Source organism: Saimiri boliviensis, chromosome 11, assembly GCF_048565385.1.
Source record: "Saimiri boliviensis isolate mSaiBol1 chromosome 11, mSaiBol1.pri, whole genome shotgun sequence".
Lineage (NCBI taxonomy): Eukaryota > Metazoa > Chordata > Mammalia > Primates > Cebidae > Saimiri > Saimiri boliviensis.
Genome location: NC_133459.1, coordinates 115,839,286 through 115,856,493, shown reverse-complemented (window position 1 = coordinate 115,856,493; position 17,208 = coordinate 115,839,286). Strand labels below are relative to the sequence as shown.

At 42.7% G+C, this 17,208-nt stretch overlaps 1 protein-coding gene across 1 annotated transcript in view; it reads right to left on the bottom strand.

Annotated features, from left to right (window-relative positions):
- ABCA4 (ATP binding cassette subfamily A member 4) overlaps positions 1–17,208 on the bottom strand; it is a 131,795-nt gene that overhangs the window by 78,878 nt on the left and 35,709 nt on the right. Inside the window, exons 7-11 of the mRNA XM_039460931.2 lie at positions 13,263–13,352; positions 10,736–10,976; positions 9,577–9,716; positions 8,795–8,911; positions 7,902–8,099 (exon numbers count right to left, since the gene is read on the bottom strand). Coding sequence (XP_039316865.1) covers positions 7,902–8,099; positions 8,795–8,911; positions 9,577–9,716; positions 10,736–10,976; positions 13,263–13,352 — 786 coding nt within the window. The remainder of the gene's footprint in view (positions 1–7,901; positions 8,100–8,794; positions 8,912–9,576; positions 9,717–10,735; positions 10,977–13,262; positions 13,353–17,208) is intronic.

Sequence of the window (17,208 nt, the reverse complement as noted above, 5' to 3'; positions counted from 1 at the left end):
CTACTTGAACTGTGATTTGGATTATCATCCTCACTTTTCAGGCAGTGAAACAGCAATGTTGCCTCTAGTCACAGAGCCCATTAGTTCAAGAGATGGTGTCCTTTCACCCATAGGATAAAGCTTTTGCCAGCCAGACTGGGCAGCTCCAGGCACTACTGCTTCTCCCATGATGCTGCAGCTACACCTCTCCCCAGCCCATCCACTTCTCTTGGGCTTCATGCCTCTGTACTTTGCTATGCTCTTCCTCCCTCTTGAAATTGTCTTTCTCTCTTGCTTAGCTGGAAAATTCAACCTTTACAGGGCAGAGCAGCATTTATGAGTGTCTACTGGGAAGTCAAAAAGAAAAGTAAGGCAGTTTTGGCCCTTAAGGGGTTCAGGGTCATGAAGGTACTGAGGCATATAAACAAATCATGATCAATGGCTACAGGGAAGGGAATGGTGCATAAAAGAAGGCCTGAAACATAGGACCTGAGTCCTGAAGCATGGGTATGGGTGTTGACCAGGCAGTCAAGTCGGGGAAGGATGGAAAGGCTCAGCAGTACCAGGCGGGAAGTCTAGGGCCGTCCCATAGAACATGGAGGAGTCATGAAGGGCTAGACTGGGAAGGCTTTCACCTTAACAGCAATGAGGAGTCACTGCAGAGCTGTGGGCGCTAAGTCATGGAAAGCCTGAGGTTTTAAAAAGATCTTACTGGAAGCAATTGGGAGCTGAACAGCAAAAGACTGGAGGCCTGGCACCCAGCTGGGAAAGATAGCACAGGCCTCTATAAATGGAAGCCATATACGGGGAAGAAGGAGGAATTTCAGAGATAATTTGGAGGAAGAATTGACAGTGCTTAAAGGATTTATGATGTTTTGAATTTGAATTTTTGCAATCTGTTTCTACTCTATCAGATTGAATTATGTTCTGCCAGTCCTCTGAGATACCAATATTATGGCATTATTTTATCTCTCCCACTTGAGCATCTAAGGAATCAGGAATTAACAGCATTTATTCAAATGTAGATAGTTAAATCCATGCAAATGCATGAATGACTGAATGAATTCCCATCTTTTTGACTTCTTACTCTAATCTAATTACTTTCAAGCAGAAAATATCCAATCATAATAGTGCCTATTATGCTGCATATTACAAAATAATGTCTGTCTTCACTGGATTTATTATAGAATTTATCCAGGCAATACTTACTGAGCCCCCCTATTAATGTGGCCTGCATATGATAGCAGAAAGAGCTTTCTCATGAGAGCCAGAGAGCTCTGGATTAGCATTCCAGATTCCCCATTTAGCTGCTGTGGTACGTTAGACTGTCAACCTCTTTGAGTCTCTGTTTTTAATTCTATAAAATGACAATTATACTAACTAGGCAGGTAATTGGGAGTATGGAATGAGATGACATGTAAAAGTGCCCAGCATGTGGCTGGCTCATAGCAGGTTCAGTATCAGTCCACCCTATGAGCTCCACTAATTACTATTTGGACCTCCACCCATCCGTGACCCCAACCCACCCCCTGCCCACATTTTCCTTCTTCTGGCTAATTCTATGTTTCTTAGAGACTAGAGGTATAAAATGAGGTCACTGCCTGTGAGTTGCTTAGGATCTAGTTGGTGGCCCTTGAAATAACATTTTGTGTGATGTAGACTTCTGTGCTCTTTCTAATTATCCCTTGATTTCTCCCCAGCCTTCCAATGCACATCTAGAGTCAATGAATTAATAGAAGAAAGCAATAGGACAGATAATTCACAAATATTTATATATCTGTCTCTAAAGTACATTCCATGATAAGCAGCTTTATCTTCTTAATCCTATTTTTTCTTAGGTTATCTTGAAAAATACGTTCCCTGAGTACATTCTGGGTGGTGGTAGCATGTGGCCAGGAACATGCAAAGTACAGAGAAAAAATTGTCTGAAACTCTGGCCTTTGAGAATTCATCAGCAAGATAATCACCATGTAGATAATAGTTATGTGCATGTATTGACTGTTATGACAGCGGAAGAAAAAGCAGTTAATTTTAATACACGTTTTTTTCAAGGCTTAGAGAAATATAGTGGTTACTAGTTAAAGTACAATTTCATGCCTTGATCAGAGGTATTTTCATATTAAAATCTGGCTGAATTCAGCTTCCTGATGTGAAATTCAAGACCTGAAATTCAAATATATTATGAAATGAAAATATACTGTGAACTCTGAATAGTATTTCATCTGTGCCAGGCCTAACCTTTTGCTAAACAAAGAAAGCCAAAGGGGAGGGGTGTGTATGTTTGTTTTAACTAAAGGGTAATAAGAAGAATAATTTATTAATTTTTCTAATTGTGCTTCTCTCCAGAGGCAAATATATGTGAATAAAGACATATATAAACTAGGACTACAAATGAATACACATACCAGTTTAAGATATTTGCCTGTATGAGGACCCATTTGTCCTGTGTCCTCAGATTTGTAGAAGGTGATATGAAGGCCTATGGAGACAAATGTCTCCTCATGCTTGATGTGAGGCTCCCCAGATGTCACCATCATCTCTTTTTCTGTTCCATTGCCTGCCTTCTAACTGGGCTGACTTCCATTTTTTTCCCCTGCTAAGGGCAGGGGATCAGAGGAAAGAGAGAATGTATTTATGGGGTGAATGAGATTGCAGAAGCCCTCATTGTAGAGGCAGTCTGAGACACCAGACCATGGTCCACAGAAATGCCAGAATGGTACTCAGGCCGCCCTCCTGGGAGGGGCCTCTTCTCTCTGCTCAGAGCCCTGACAGGACTTCGGCAGCCCAGTGAAGCAACATCCTGGCTTTCCTGCCCTTCAGGACAGGAAAGAAAGGCATCAGCAAAGGGTTTTCATGGCCTATCTGCTACTAAGCCATCCTCAGGGTGGGCATGTGGATGATTTTCAAGTCTCCTCCAGACCTCCCAAAACATGAGAACAGAAGCAGAAAAATTCAGGACAAATTGCAGTGATGCGTTTCTTCCTCACACATTTCCTCCCTGCTGTCTTCTCCTTTCTGTTCATTACTCCCTTGCTTTCCTCCTCCCCCACCCCAAGGGCAGGAAGATCAGAAACCACATCATCACAGCTTCTGGGCTTCTGCCCCCATCATATCCCTCTGCTTGGAGGCCCTCATGAACTCCTGGGAAGCAGGTGGGATGTGATTTGCCGCTTTGTAATTCCTAGAGGAGCACCAGCTTGGAGGCTGGGCCTGACTTACAGGAGGCACCAACATCATTTCCTCTCCTAAGCAGTGTTTTTGCTTGTATTTTGTTAAAAAGCTAGTATTTATTAAGTACTTATGATATGTCACTGCTTTGCATGAATTAGCTCATTTAATTCTCATAACAAGTCTATTACGGATATTAATAGGGATACTATTGATATCCCTATTTTATAGATTTGGAAATTGAGGCACATGTAATAGGAATTTGAACCCAGGCATTGTGGGTCCAGAGACTGAATTCTTAACCATTTAAGCAATTAATATATCTTAAGAATCTGTTGGGTGAATGGGGCTGCATTAGGCAGGAGCTGCATGGAAAAAATAATCCTTCAAGAAAACAAGACATTTATTTCATGATAGCAATGTCAAATAGATAAGGAGTATTCTTTATAGCACTTCACAAAAACATTGTGAGAACCACTGAACTCCATGCTGCACAAATAAAGCAATAGAGCCTCTCTCCTCCATCCACCCTGCTCCCAGCAGGTCCTGCTTATAACAGCAGTGGGTGGATGGTGGTGGCCCTGGCTGGGAATAAGGGCTTAGCAGGCAGAGGCATCATGAGAGGAGGGAGATGTTAACTGAATAACTGTACAAGGGACTCCAAGGGTCCACAAGCCTAATGGATCTGCAAACATGCAGATAACCAGCCGTCTTCCCTGGAAATTCCAAGCCAGTCAATCTGGGCTGATGCTCAATAATCTGTTTTGTAAACAGACCTATAGACCAATGAAACAGAACAGAGTCCTCAAAAATAACGCCACACATTTACAATAATCTGATCTTTGACAAACCTGACCAAAACAAGCAATGGGGAAAGGATTCCCTATTTAATAAATGGTGTTGGGAAAACTGGCTAGCCATATGTAGAAATCTGAAACTGGACCCCAGCCTTAAATCTTATACAAAAATTAACTCAAGATGGATTAAAGACTTAAATGTAAAACCCAAAATCATGAAAACCCTAGAAGAAAGCCTAGGCAATACCATTCAGGACACAGGCATGGGCAAAGACTTCATGACTAAAACACCAAAAGCAATTGCAACAAAAGCCAAAATTGACAAATGGGATCTAATTAAACTAAAAAGCATTTGCACAGCAAAATAAACTATTATCAGAGTGAACAGGCAACCTACAGAACGGGAGAAAATTTTTGTAACCTACCCATCTGAAAAAGGTCTAATATCCAGAATCTGCAAGGAACTTAAACAAATTTACAAGAATAAAACAAACAACCCTATCAAAAAGTGGGCAAAAGATATGATCAGACACTTCTCAAAAGAAGACATTTATGTGGCCAACAAACATATGAAAAAAGCTCAACATCACTGATCATTAGAGAAATGCAAATTAAAACCACATTGAGATACTGTCTCATGCCAGTCAGAATGGCTATTACTAAAAAGTCAAGAAACAGCCGGGCGCGGTGGCTCAAGCCTGTAATCCCAGCACTTTGGGAGGCCGAGGCGGGTGGATCACAAGGTCAAGAGATCGAGACCATCCTGGTCAACATGGTGAAACCCCGTCTCTACTAAAAATACAAAAAATTAGCTGGACATGGTGGCGTGTGCCTGTAATCCCAGCTACTCAGGAGGCTGAGGCAGGAGAATTGCCTGAACCCAGGAGGCGGAGGTTGTGGTGAGCCGAGATCGCGCCATTGCGCTCCAGCCTGGGTGACAAGAGCGAAACTCTGTCTCAACAACAACAACAACAACAATAACAACAACAACAACAACAAAAAGTCAAGAAACAATAGATGCTGGCAAGGCTGTAGAGAATTAAGAACACTTTTACACTGTTAGTGGGAGTGTAAATTAGTGCAACCATTGTGGAAGACAGTATGGCAATTCCTCAAGGATCTAGACCCAGAAATACCATTTGATCCAGCAATCCCATTACTAGGTATCTACCCAAAGGAATATAAATCATTCTACTATAGATATATGCACATGTATGTTTATAATAGCAAAGACGTGGAACCAACCCAAATGCCCATCAACGATAGACTGGATAAAGAAAATGTGGTACATATACGCCATAGAATACTATGCAGCTATTAAAAAATGAGATAATGTCCTTTGCAGGGACATAGACAAAACTGAAAGCCATCATTCTCAGCAAACTAACACAGGAACAGAAAACCAAACACCAAATGTTCTCACTTATAAGTGGGAGCTAAACAAGAGCGCATGCACACACAGAGGGGAACAACACACACCAAAACCAGTCAGGGGGTAGAGGGTAGGGGGAGAAAGAGCATTAGGACAAACAGCTAATGTATACAGGGCTTAAAACCTAGATGATGGGTTGATAGGTACAGCAAACCTCCATGGCACACATATATCTATGTAATAAACCTACACGTTCTGCACCTGTATCCCAGAACTTAAAGTAAAGTAATTTAAAAATTAAAAAACTTTTGAAAAGAACCAATTTGTAAAAAGCATTCAAGGTAATTCTCATCTTCAGACAAGCTGGGGATCACTTAGTAGTTGCCTGCAGTTTGGTGCTGCTGCCATGATTGGCACCCTCTGAAAGGCCACTGGGGAGCCTGTGCTGCCACTTGCAGAGTTTGGAGAGGGAGGATCACATACTCTGGAAAAGTTGTGGTGGCACTAGGGCAACAGAAAGTCCTCAAGAGCACCAGGTGACAGATAGAGTGAGGCTTTTCCTCATTAGTTTGTTATCCTCAGGACTCAAAAGTCTGAGACAAGAGGAGTTGCTCCCAAGGGCCGTTGAGTTAATTCCCTCTCCTATTGCTCAAAGTAGCCTCTACCTTTCAATGGTTCTAGATGACAGAGACACAGACCTGGCCCATGGGCAAGAGTGATCAGTCCTTAGATGGAGACATTTCCCGGGAATGTGAGGTTGACAATTTGAAAATGACTAAGATATGCTCTCTGATTCTAAGTAACTCCAGTTTAGCTGCTCAGCCAGAGATGGATGTGTCAACAGCCACCTCTAAATATCTGGGAGAAGGGTCCGAGACAGGTGTGAAGAGAGGGCCAGGAAGCGGAGGAGTGAATGACTAAACCTATGTCAAATCAGAAGTGACATTTGAAAACTGAGTCCTGAGTCTCAAAGAACGAATGAGTAGAAGCTCAAAGGAAGAATCGTTTTAGGCGTTGGCAGATACACACTTTTCTACCTTGCATTTCTTCTTTTGGAGAAACATATTCCTCCACTTCACAGTAATCCTGCTCATAGTAATGGCCCCATGGTGGGCAGATGACCCAGGCCTCCCAATCAGTACACAGGGGAGGGTACAGGAACCAGGCTGACAGGGAAACTCTCTGGGAGCATGGCTTCTGCTATGGAAAGGGATTTTTGGTATATAGATGACTGCCAAGGGCTGTGAGCAGCTGGGGCCAGGGATGAAGCTGAGCAAAGGCGAGTGGAAAAGTGAAGTGGAAGGATACAGGGGTCTCTCGCTGGCCTCCAACTATTGGATCCCCCTGAACTTCATTATTTATGTCCACCAATAAATGCTTTCTTTTTGTTTAAGCAAAAGCTTGTGACCGAAGAGCTCTAATAAATAGGCAATGAAAACAGCATATGCAAAGGGTAGAAACCTGAGAGGTCATGGACTGGGAATTCCTGTGGCCATGAAAGGGCCAGAATAGCAGAGTTGAGGGTGTGCAGTGAGCAGGGGCTGGGAAGGTGGGGTAGGACGGATTTGGAAGGGAACTGTGTTATACTGGGGTTGAGTCATTAAGATTTTAAATAGGAAAACAATGTAAGCAGGTGTGTGGAACATAACTCTGGTGCCAGGGTAGAGAAATGCCTGGGCTAACAGAAGCTGGACCCTGGAATCCAGATAGGAAGCCCTTGGAACGTACTGGTGCAGAGATGAGAAGGCCTCTAGTCCTCAGAGAGCCTGGAATGCAAGAGGCAGAGTTGAGTGATATTGAGGAGGGAGAGGAGACAAAGCTTGGTAAGAGAAAGCAAAAGGGCAGGCTCTGAACTCAGGCGCCTCCAGAGGTGGATCCTTTTTGCTACTCCTGATGGTCATGCATGAGATATTACTTAACCTCTTTAAGCCCTGGCTTCTCATCCACAAATTGGCAAGGATAATGGTGCAAGCTCCATGGAGCTGTGAGAATTAAATGAAGCAAATGTGTGTAAAAGTACTTGGCATAGAGTTTGGCATAAAGTACCGTTCAGTAAGTGACAGCTACTGTGTGGAGGGTGAAGGAAAATTAGGGATGACCCTAAAATTCCTAGCTTGAGAATTTGGGCAAACACTGATGACGTTAATCAGGATGGGAAATGCAGGAGGAGGATATGTTTGATGGGCTAGGAGAAGATATGTTTCCTGGTGGGGAGAACATGTTGAGGCTGATGTGCTTGTAGAACTTGGGGGCAAGAGTGTCTGGCAAGCAGTAGGACTGTGAGGTTGAGGGGACACTGGCCATAGATGTCTGCAATGGCAGACAGGAGAGGGTTGAGGACAGACACAGATGCTTAAAGGGAGCTATAGGAGGAGGAGCCCAGCATTAGGAGGTAGGAGATGTGAAGAGGAAATGGTTTTAAGCTGTTAGAGAATCACAACTGCATAGGGGATGTAGGAACTCTTGTTTCTTCGGTGGGGAAAATGAAAGCTTAAATTCAAGACCACTTGACTTGCTAACAGATCTCTGGCCCCACTCATGGGGCTATCTTCAAAGGGCCCACTGTGGGGCTTACAGCCCCTTACCTCCAGGTATTGATTGACCAGGCGGAGGGTGCGATCGGTGACATTAAATACGTCCCTCCAGTCGAAGTTGGCCATGTCATCAGCCTGGCTCTCTCGAGGGCCCTTGTAGAGGAAGTTTAGGATGGTTTCAGCAGTAATACCTTCTTCACCAAGCTGCCTGTTCAAAAAGTCTTTTACTGTTGGGTTCCCCAGGGTATCCTTGGAAAGAAGAAATACAGTCCCAGCTTAGAAATTCCACAGGATCTTTGGTCTTGTTCTTCAGCCATTTCTAATTTTTAGTGATTGAGGATAGAGACTCTAAGGGTCCCTAAATGGCTAGGGAGTTTGTTCCACTCTGAGGCATACCTATCTATATCCCATTTCCCCTAGCCTATGGGCCTCTAGAATAGAGGGAAGATGTGTATGGGGCAAAGGAGGGGCCAGAGGGGGGCATAGAAAATGGTATAAAGCTTTCTTTGGTTTATGAATATTTTGGTTTTGAGTGTCCCTGGTATATAGAACTCTTGTCTTGGTTTTGCAAAGCTGAAAATGAGACCAGACTAGCACACTCGACCATGTTCGGCATTACAGAGCTGGCCCCTTGGGGAGATGTCTCTTTGAATCTGAGGCCCATGTGTGAAATCATAAAAGCAGGAAACTCCAGAAGCCACTGGTTTTGTGGCAGCTTTTAGACTTCCCCAGAATTCAAGAAACATATTTCTCATCCAAAGTCAGTGACCCCACTTAGTGACTGCTTCTGGAATGAGGGCCTTTGGGGCCTGCTTGTTGTATTTTGATCTAACTCCCGTAGCGATTAACTCTTTCCTGGGAAAAGGAAATAAAGGGAACTTTCCTGCCCCCACACCTTCCTCCTCCCCTCCCCAGCCCTCCCCATCTTCTAACCCCACCCTTACTCTGATCATGTTCATCTGTGTGCTGTTGTCAAAGAAGTACCAGATCTGGGGCCCTACTTCTTCCCAGGCTTTGACCAACTTCCTAACACGCTCCAGTTCTTCAAAAGTTGAGTTGGCCTAAAACCAGACAGAGATTGAGACAGAGACACAAACAGAGAGAAAAAAGTGAGAGAGAACTTTTAGTTGTGTCTTTTCTGCCCCTGTCTCTTAGTATTAGGGAAAGGCTTTCCAAGGAAGTGTTTTTATTTTCTCAGTCTATTGCTGTTTCCCAGAACAATTCACAATCTCCCAACCTCCTGGGACAACATAATCTAATTTCTTAGTATGTCAGAAGTCCATGTAATATTGATGATATAATTTTCTCGGAACCTCCCTCATTAAAGCTAGATTTGGACCCCCTGGGAGCAAATACTCTTCCTCCCTTCCTCCCTATCTTTATCTGTTCTGGGTAGCCAGGATTCAGAGGATTGTGAACCCTTCCGTTAGGGATATAATTCAATCAGTGGGAAAGAAAACCTCATTGTAGGCTGCAGTAGAGAGGGGAGGGCCCAGGCAGGGGCACTGAAGCAAAGCATTCCAGTGATGACTGTGGATGGGGGAGGAAACCCAAGAGTTCACTTAGCAAAAACAAACATGAGACGCGCTACCAGGAAGGCACACCACACACACGCACACACACACACACACACACACACACTCTCTCTCTCTCTCTCTCTCTCTCTCTCACTCACTCAATTCTGGGAGGTCCAAAGTTCACAGGGGAAGCCCAGCTGGGATCTTACATTCTTCAGTATCCTTCGTGCTGCGGGGGAATCAGGAGCGTACAGAATTTTTCCCATCAGCAAAGGCTTTGCTGCCCTCCAGGCAATTTTGGTTAAAGGATTTGACTCCAGGCTCTGGATCAATGCATTACAAAAGGATGCTGCCAGGAGAGAAAGGACAGACTTTACAGAAACTCCCCATTGCTCCTAATTCAACATAGTCATTAGTGTAGCCACATCACATGTCTCATTCAACTCCATGCTGGAGGATTTGACCAATAACCTAAATTAATAGGCTGTACCCCACCAAAAACAAGCTCATCATTAGTAGCAAAATGCCACAGTGCCTCTCAGTAATGGCCTCATCAGAGAAACAAAGGATGGGGCATGCCCTATGGTTTATTCTGCTTTAGAAGAAGGAGGCTGAGAAGCCTGCCTCTGATTATTGCTAGGAACGGAGGCCTTTCCAAGATGAAAGGGACTGAGAGGCCAAACAAGGCCCCCGCCCCTTGGAATCTCAGCTTGAGCCTCAGTAATTTCCCTTCAATTAGCTGCTTGGCTGCTTTGTTGTGTGTAGCTATCTTAGGGTCCAACTACTTTTGTCATGTCCCTTACTGCCTCTTTTTAATTTTTAACTAGAGGGACACCCAGTTACATTTCTTCCCCACTCCACCCTCCTTTACTCCATAGAAGACAAAAAAAAAAAAAAAAAGTGAAAGGTGGGGAAGATGACTTGCCAGGAATTTGGCATTTGGAGTGTAATTCAGTACTACACACACAGATTTTCACTGCATTGTGTTTTAAACGCATCCCACAGTCGTGTTTACTTGCCAGGGCCCTCCTGACCTGAGCTTTGCCTGCAACTCTGGGTTGCTTCCTTGTGGATCATTCTCTTCCTCTTGAACTTAACCCTAGTTCAATTACATCAGTGGGAAATGGCCCCTCTGTTTTCTTTCCAAGTGGGCCTCAGCTCTTTCTGTGGTTCATGCCCAGAATTGCTTGTAAGCAACGCCTCCTTTCTGCAAGGGGAAGTGGACTTTCTGGGGGAAGTCTCTTTGCCTAAGGCCACTCAAGAAGACAAGACAGATGCAATCCCAGGTTTGGTTTCACCTGGAAGTGTTAAACCATCAGCTTAACCAACATGAGAGGCCAATTTATAAGCAGAACTCAGAAGACTTACTTGTTCTTTTGTCATAAGAATAGATGGGATCCTTCCTTGTAGTATCAATCCCTAGAAAGGCCTTATAGTTATTGTCTTCATACCAGTTGAAGGAGAGCACCCGAGAGCCACCTCCCTCGGGGTAGCCACACAGGAGGTCAGACAGGATGCCCATCAGCTTTGTAAAGGTCTCTGGACCACCATTTTGGATGAGGGGCCTGGTTACCCACAGCAAGTCCTGCACACTCGGCCGACGGATAAACTAAGGCAAGGAAAAGGCTTCGGGTTACTTTAAGGCAGCCAGAGTCATAATCTACTGTGAGGTCAATGCTCCAAAGTTTGGGTTTGACTTCCACATTTAAAAGAAAACATCCATATTCTCAGCAACCCTTAATCCAGCTGTAAAAAACAAAACCTACTGCCACATACTTAGCGACTAGTAGAACACTAGGATGAGCCTGAAAGAAAATCACAGAGTGAACCCTACAGGATTGTAGTACAGCTTCTCTTCTTCCAGTCCCTTTTATTTGAATTCCTTGGGGATGTGTCCTTGAGCAAATGCAGAAAATATTTTGCTGTTAAGCCAGTTCTTTGGTTCTGTTGTCCAACCAAGATGGGGATGCTGGGGGGAAAAGGGAGGAAATAAAATAATGGGGGAATTATTATGTTGCAAGATTAGAGCAAATTTCTTTGGCTAAATCATCTAAAATTTAGTTTTGTTACATTTGAGAAATAATCTTATTAGCTTAATTTTACCAATGAATTCTTCCATTTCCCTGAAAGGTGTGGTTTGTGGTTTTCTCATGTGTGTGCCTCTATGTGTGTGTGCATGTGTATGTGTCTATGTGTGTGTTTTAAAATTCTAGCAAATATAGAACAGATGAAGTCTCCATTCCTGGAAAAAACACGTTTTCAATTATGTGCTAGCTAAGAGGAGGCTGATGGTCTTCTCTTCTCCATGTGAAAACCTATAGTGCTTGCTGGCCTTGTCCTTTGAGGGTAGATCTGTGATGCCGAGAACTCAGAAGAAGGCTGCTGGAGTTGCCAGTAGCTTGGCTCCCATAATGCCATTTGGCTTTGCTTTAGGGGAAAATGCAAAATTAAAATAATGCTGCTTTTATTCCTATAACACACCTTATTACTTGCTTTGCTTTCAGTGGTACTTGGAAATTTATAAAACCATTAGGATTCAATCAGGTGAGACTGAAAACAGTTCCCCTATTGCAATAAGCCATGTTTACCTGTCATCCGTCTCTTTGTCCACATGCCAACACTTGCCCTCTGAAACTGATGAGCCCAGGTAGAATCCACACAGCGAGTCATGCCTATAATCACCGTCTACGCTTCAATAAAGTCAGAATCTCAAATTGCTTCAACACAGTGAGTCTTATGAGAATCTTGTAAGGGGTTATTACCATTATTATGTTGCTCATTCAGTCAAAGCACTCAGAGATGAAGGGACTGTTCTCAGGTCAAATGGTGTAATATTAATTAATATAAACTGGACCTTCTGCTTTAACCTAGTTCACAAATGATTAGACTTGCTATCTAGACAGTCAAGAAGCCTTCTGGAACTTCTACTCAGAACTAAGAGTGTTGATATACTTTGGGGATTTTTTCACATTCTCCATAAATTTCAGCCTTATTGTACTGGTCTGAGTTTTTAAAATGCTATGAAGAAAAGAATGCTTAACAGAGACTTCCACTGCAGCAGGTAAACATTAGTATAACGGGCTCTTCTCTAACTTTCCCACATATCAGTGTGCATACTTGGCCCAGGTTGAGATGAGTTTTATAAAGACAGATTCCAACCTTGCAATTTTCCAGGTTGGTGGAGCCCAAGTCAGCTGCGAATAATAAAGGAGGAAAAGTTTGGAAAAAACCTATTTTAACTTTTCCCTCCCTTTCATAACACTCATCACACTTGAAGAAAATTGCTTTTTTCCCATCTCTCTTTCCCATAGGGCCATAACCAAATCTGCCTGTTCATTATCATATCCCCAGCACCTCTCATCTACTGTGTGGAAGAATCCATTTCTATATGGGAGAAGACTTGTGCAACCAGATGTTAATTAAAATGTGCACATCTTTTTACAAAACAAAAGTCAATTGTTTTCTTTAAGATAAAATAAGCCAACATAGGCAAAACAGAAGAGTGCTTGTAATCTATAAAGGTGTACGCTATTATTATTGGCAGTATTTATGTGAATTTTAAGACTATAACAGAATAATGAACCACTTCAGAACTGAAAAGACTTAGATTCAACTGTAAGTCCTCTGATGATTTGTGCCACACCAGGCAAGTTGGTTATTGCCAGAGGCATTTCTTTTCTGATGTTAAATCAGAAGGGTGGTTCCTTTCTTTCACCTCTTACATAAGAGCACAGATAATTTGGGATGTGAACAGGTGCTTTGAAATCGCTAGATAGAAAGATCAAATGTACTTTTCCTTGAACAGGTTTGAGATACAATTAAATTATTTGACATAAGTGGGGTAAATGGTGGAAAGGCATAATGAAATTATAATTACTACTATCAGGCTACTCACCTGTTGAATTCTTGGTGACATATCAGATAATATTCCTCCCCAAGATCTCAGATTGATACCTTGAGAACGGCTGTCTAGGAGTGTGGGAAGCTGTAATTGATAGTAAAAAAATTACATATATATATATATATATATATATACACAGTAGTATATATATATATACACATTAGGCACCATCTGATCTTCTATATGCTTGAAAACTTCCCCCCACTTCTTTCTGATCACAGGACTTTTTCTGCAAGATTACTTTTAGAAACAAAACTCTTTTATTTAATTGACAAATTGAAGACTCTTATTCCAAATCGCCCTACTGTACTTTTCAAGCACAATTTCATAGTTACATTAAATACACCAAAGTGATTCTGATTGCTGTTTTAGCGATACCAAACAAGATTCCTGGAGGAAGGAAAACAGAGTGCAGCTGGCAGAGTGTGAAGGAAGTGCTGTGGCCCGGGGTGCCCATCTGTTCACCTCAGAGCTTTGCAGACACTGCAGGCTTCTCGTCACTGTTTACGTCTTTCTTCCTTTGTGCCTTTTTCAGACAGGTTGTGTCTCTTCCTCCATTCAACACTACTCTCTCATGGAGGATTCGATCAGCTACATCGCCTTTATTTTAAGGCAGCTGCTGGCAGGAGTCAAAGAAGCTCCCTTGCAGATTCTCCAATTGCCAGCAGTGTTCAGGAAACCCCAGCTCACGAGAACTCAGAACTGCTCCTGCATTTGCCACTCGTCAGGGGATGCAGAAGCCCCCAAGTATGCTGCCTTCAAGCACCAGAGCCTGATGTGAGCCTCTGGTTTTCTGGTAACCAAGATCATGTTCTGTTTCAAAACAGATGGAATCACTGATCCTAGGGGAGTCATATAGGACTGAGTTCTAAATGTAAAGACAGTGGTTTTCAAACTCAAGTGTGCATCCTGAGTAGGTGTGAAGTGAGCACTGGGCATGAGCCTTTTTATGAGCTGAACTTGTAATTCTCATCCAACTATCTGGGGGCGAAAAGCCTCGGCTTTTTATTTGCCAGCACGGTTCTCCTAAATGATCATCGGGCTGATCTAGCTTGCAGCAAAGCTGACAAACAGGTGGAGTTAGGCTTTGACCAGCCAGGTTCTCATTTCTAGCTGTGTGTCTTTGCCCCTCTCCTCCCTGCCACAGATGCAGAGGTCCTTGTATTCTTTTTGACCCTGAAATTCTAGAATTAATGTAGGCACACACAGGTGGCATTCGTATTTCAGGCTTCTTTTTATTTTTCTTTTGAGACGGATTCTTACTCTGTCACCCAGGCTAGAGTGCAGTGGCGCAGTCTCAGCTCACTGCAACCTCCACCTTCTGGGTCCAAGTGATTCTCCTGCTCAGCCTCTTGTGTAGCTGGGACTACAGGTGCACACCAGCACATCCAGCTAATTTTTGTAATTTTAGTAGAGACAAGGTTCCACCTTATTGGTCAGGCTGGTCTCGAACTCCTGACCTCAGATGATCCACCCACCTTGGCCTCCCAAAATGCTGGGATTATAGGTATGAGCCACCATGCCCGGCAGGCTTATTTTCTAATTGTAAAATAAAAGGCTTTGTTAGGTATGAGAGATACAAAGCAGATGGGCAGAATTTTCCAGAGGAAAGAACAGCTAAGCTGCCATTAATACTACACCACTGAGAAGCATCTCCCCTCTTTGACCTGAGGATTGGACCAAGGCATTGGTCTTGCCGGGACTACTCTTCAAACTCCTTGGAAATAGCTTCAGTGTGTGCTGGGAAAAGCACTTTAATTTCTGTTTTTTTTCCATACAAGGGTGAGACTAAGAAGAGTGAGTGGGAAGGGAGGAAGCAAGCAGGCAAAACTGTGTGTCAATAAGCAAGTTATCACCAATTCCTGCCCATCCTCCATCCTGTCTCCCCTGAGATGATTAGAGATGAAAAGAAACATGGGAGCCATGTCAATAAAATGGCCACATGTGGATTTTGGTTGTGATCTGAACAAACCAGCTGTAACAATTGGGGGACAGTGGACATGGATTGGGTATTAGGTATTAGTAAGATATTATGGTAAATTTTGTTGGGTATGATCATAGCATTGTGATTTTGTTAAAACAAGTAAGTTCTTACATGTTAGAGATACATAGGGAAGTATATATGGTGAAATGATATATTGTCTGTGATTTGCTTCAAAAAAACTTCAGGAAAAAAAAGTGGAGAACAGTTAAAACAAGAATAGCCAAATCCTGATATTAGTTAAAGTTGGGTGATAGGTCCATGGGAGTTCATTATATTATTCACTCTACTTTCATACTTTTTTCTATGATAAGTAGTTTCAGTAATAAAAAAAGATTTTTGTGTGTGTGCAAAAATAAATTGTTGAATGAGCAAATACTAAGAAAGTATCCCATCTTCTTAGTTCTTCCCCTCTAGGACTGCCTTTGTTCACTTCCCTTCTAGAACAGTTTATCGAAATAGCCTTCTTGCCAGTCCCCTTGTCTCTAGCCCCCTCCCTTCCAATGCACTGTGGTCTGACTTACCCAAAAGGCCAATCCAGTCCTGTCACTTTCCCTGTTCAGACATCTTCTATGGCTCCCTACTGTCTCCAGAAGAGAAGGTCATTACTACGTTATGACACACATGGACTCTGTGGGCTGGTGGCTGGCTCCCTCACTTGCCTTCTCTCTCTGCCGCCACAGTGGACTTCTTTTTATCTCCGCTCACATGTCAGCTGTCTTCTGTCCCCAGCTCTGCTCTCTATTCCTCCCATCCTTCTTTGCCTGGCAAACTTCTATTCACTCCTCCAGTCTCAATCCTAACACAATGACCCATGTGAAAAACAGCTACCCCCAGGTAGATTTAGATGCCCCTTTTTCTTGGCCTCTGGCTCACTCCTGCTCTCTTTAGGAGTTCTGTTTCCTTCCTTGAGCTCTTCACCATTGATGTTTGCTTGTCATCTGTCTCTCCTATAAGGCTCTATGCCCCATGTAGATAGAAATTATACCTGGATGATTTCTAGGTATGCTGGGCATGTGGTGGGCACTAAATATTTGATGTGTGAGTAAATGAGCTTATCAGAATAAAAAGCATATTGATTATAATTGTTTATACACCTGATATTCCATGAAATGGTATGTTTATTAAGGACAGGACCCCATCTTTTGATCTTTGTATTACCTAACATTTTATCCATTGCATTTTCTGTACACTCATCAATGTCCAACTGAGGAAGGTTCGGCAAGACAAGTCTGCTTTTAAATCGACTTTTTTTTAAAAGAGTAAATAAATTTGGTCTTTTTATCTTGAAGTCAAATTTCCCTATATTGAGGTCCTATTAGAAGTGGATGTATTAAAGAAGTGGTAAATTAATGACTTCCTGAAAATTCATAATCACTCTATTTTATTAATTCAATTAATTTTACTGCCTAGGTAGTTCTGAGTCACATGAAGATCACATAGACTTTTTTCTTTTTTTTTTTTTTAAAGACAACAAAGTAATAGCTGCTTACTTATATAAAATACAGGGCAAACCTGTCTCTGCAAACTTATCCACATCTCTACCCAGGGGTAATCAATGTTGACAATCTGGCCTGTATCATTCCAGAAATACCAAGACTTTAACTTGTTTTTATATCTTTTTTCCTGATTGACAATTCTACAGACCTCCACATTTTTACCATAGTTTGCAGTTTAACCGTATCAGCATATATGGCAGTGCTTGGAGAGCACCCAGCCCCAATTGGCAGCTTTGCTTTCCCTAAAGACTGAGGGTTCCTTCCAAGAATATGAGATCAGCAGCACTGTCTTAGTTCACTCTGGCTGCTACAACAAAACACTATAAGCTGGGCAAACAACAGAAATCTATTTCCCACAGTTCTGCAGGCTGGGAAGTCTAAGATCAAGGCTCCAGCAGGTTTATTACATGGTGTGGGCTCATTTCTTGAATGGCAGATGGCAATTTCTTTCTGTGTCTTC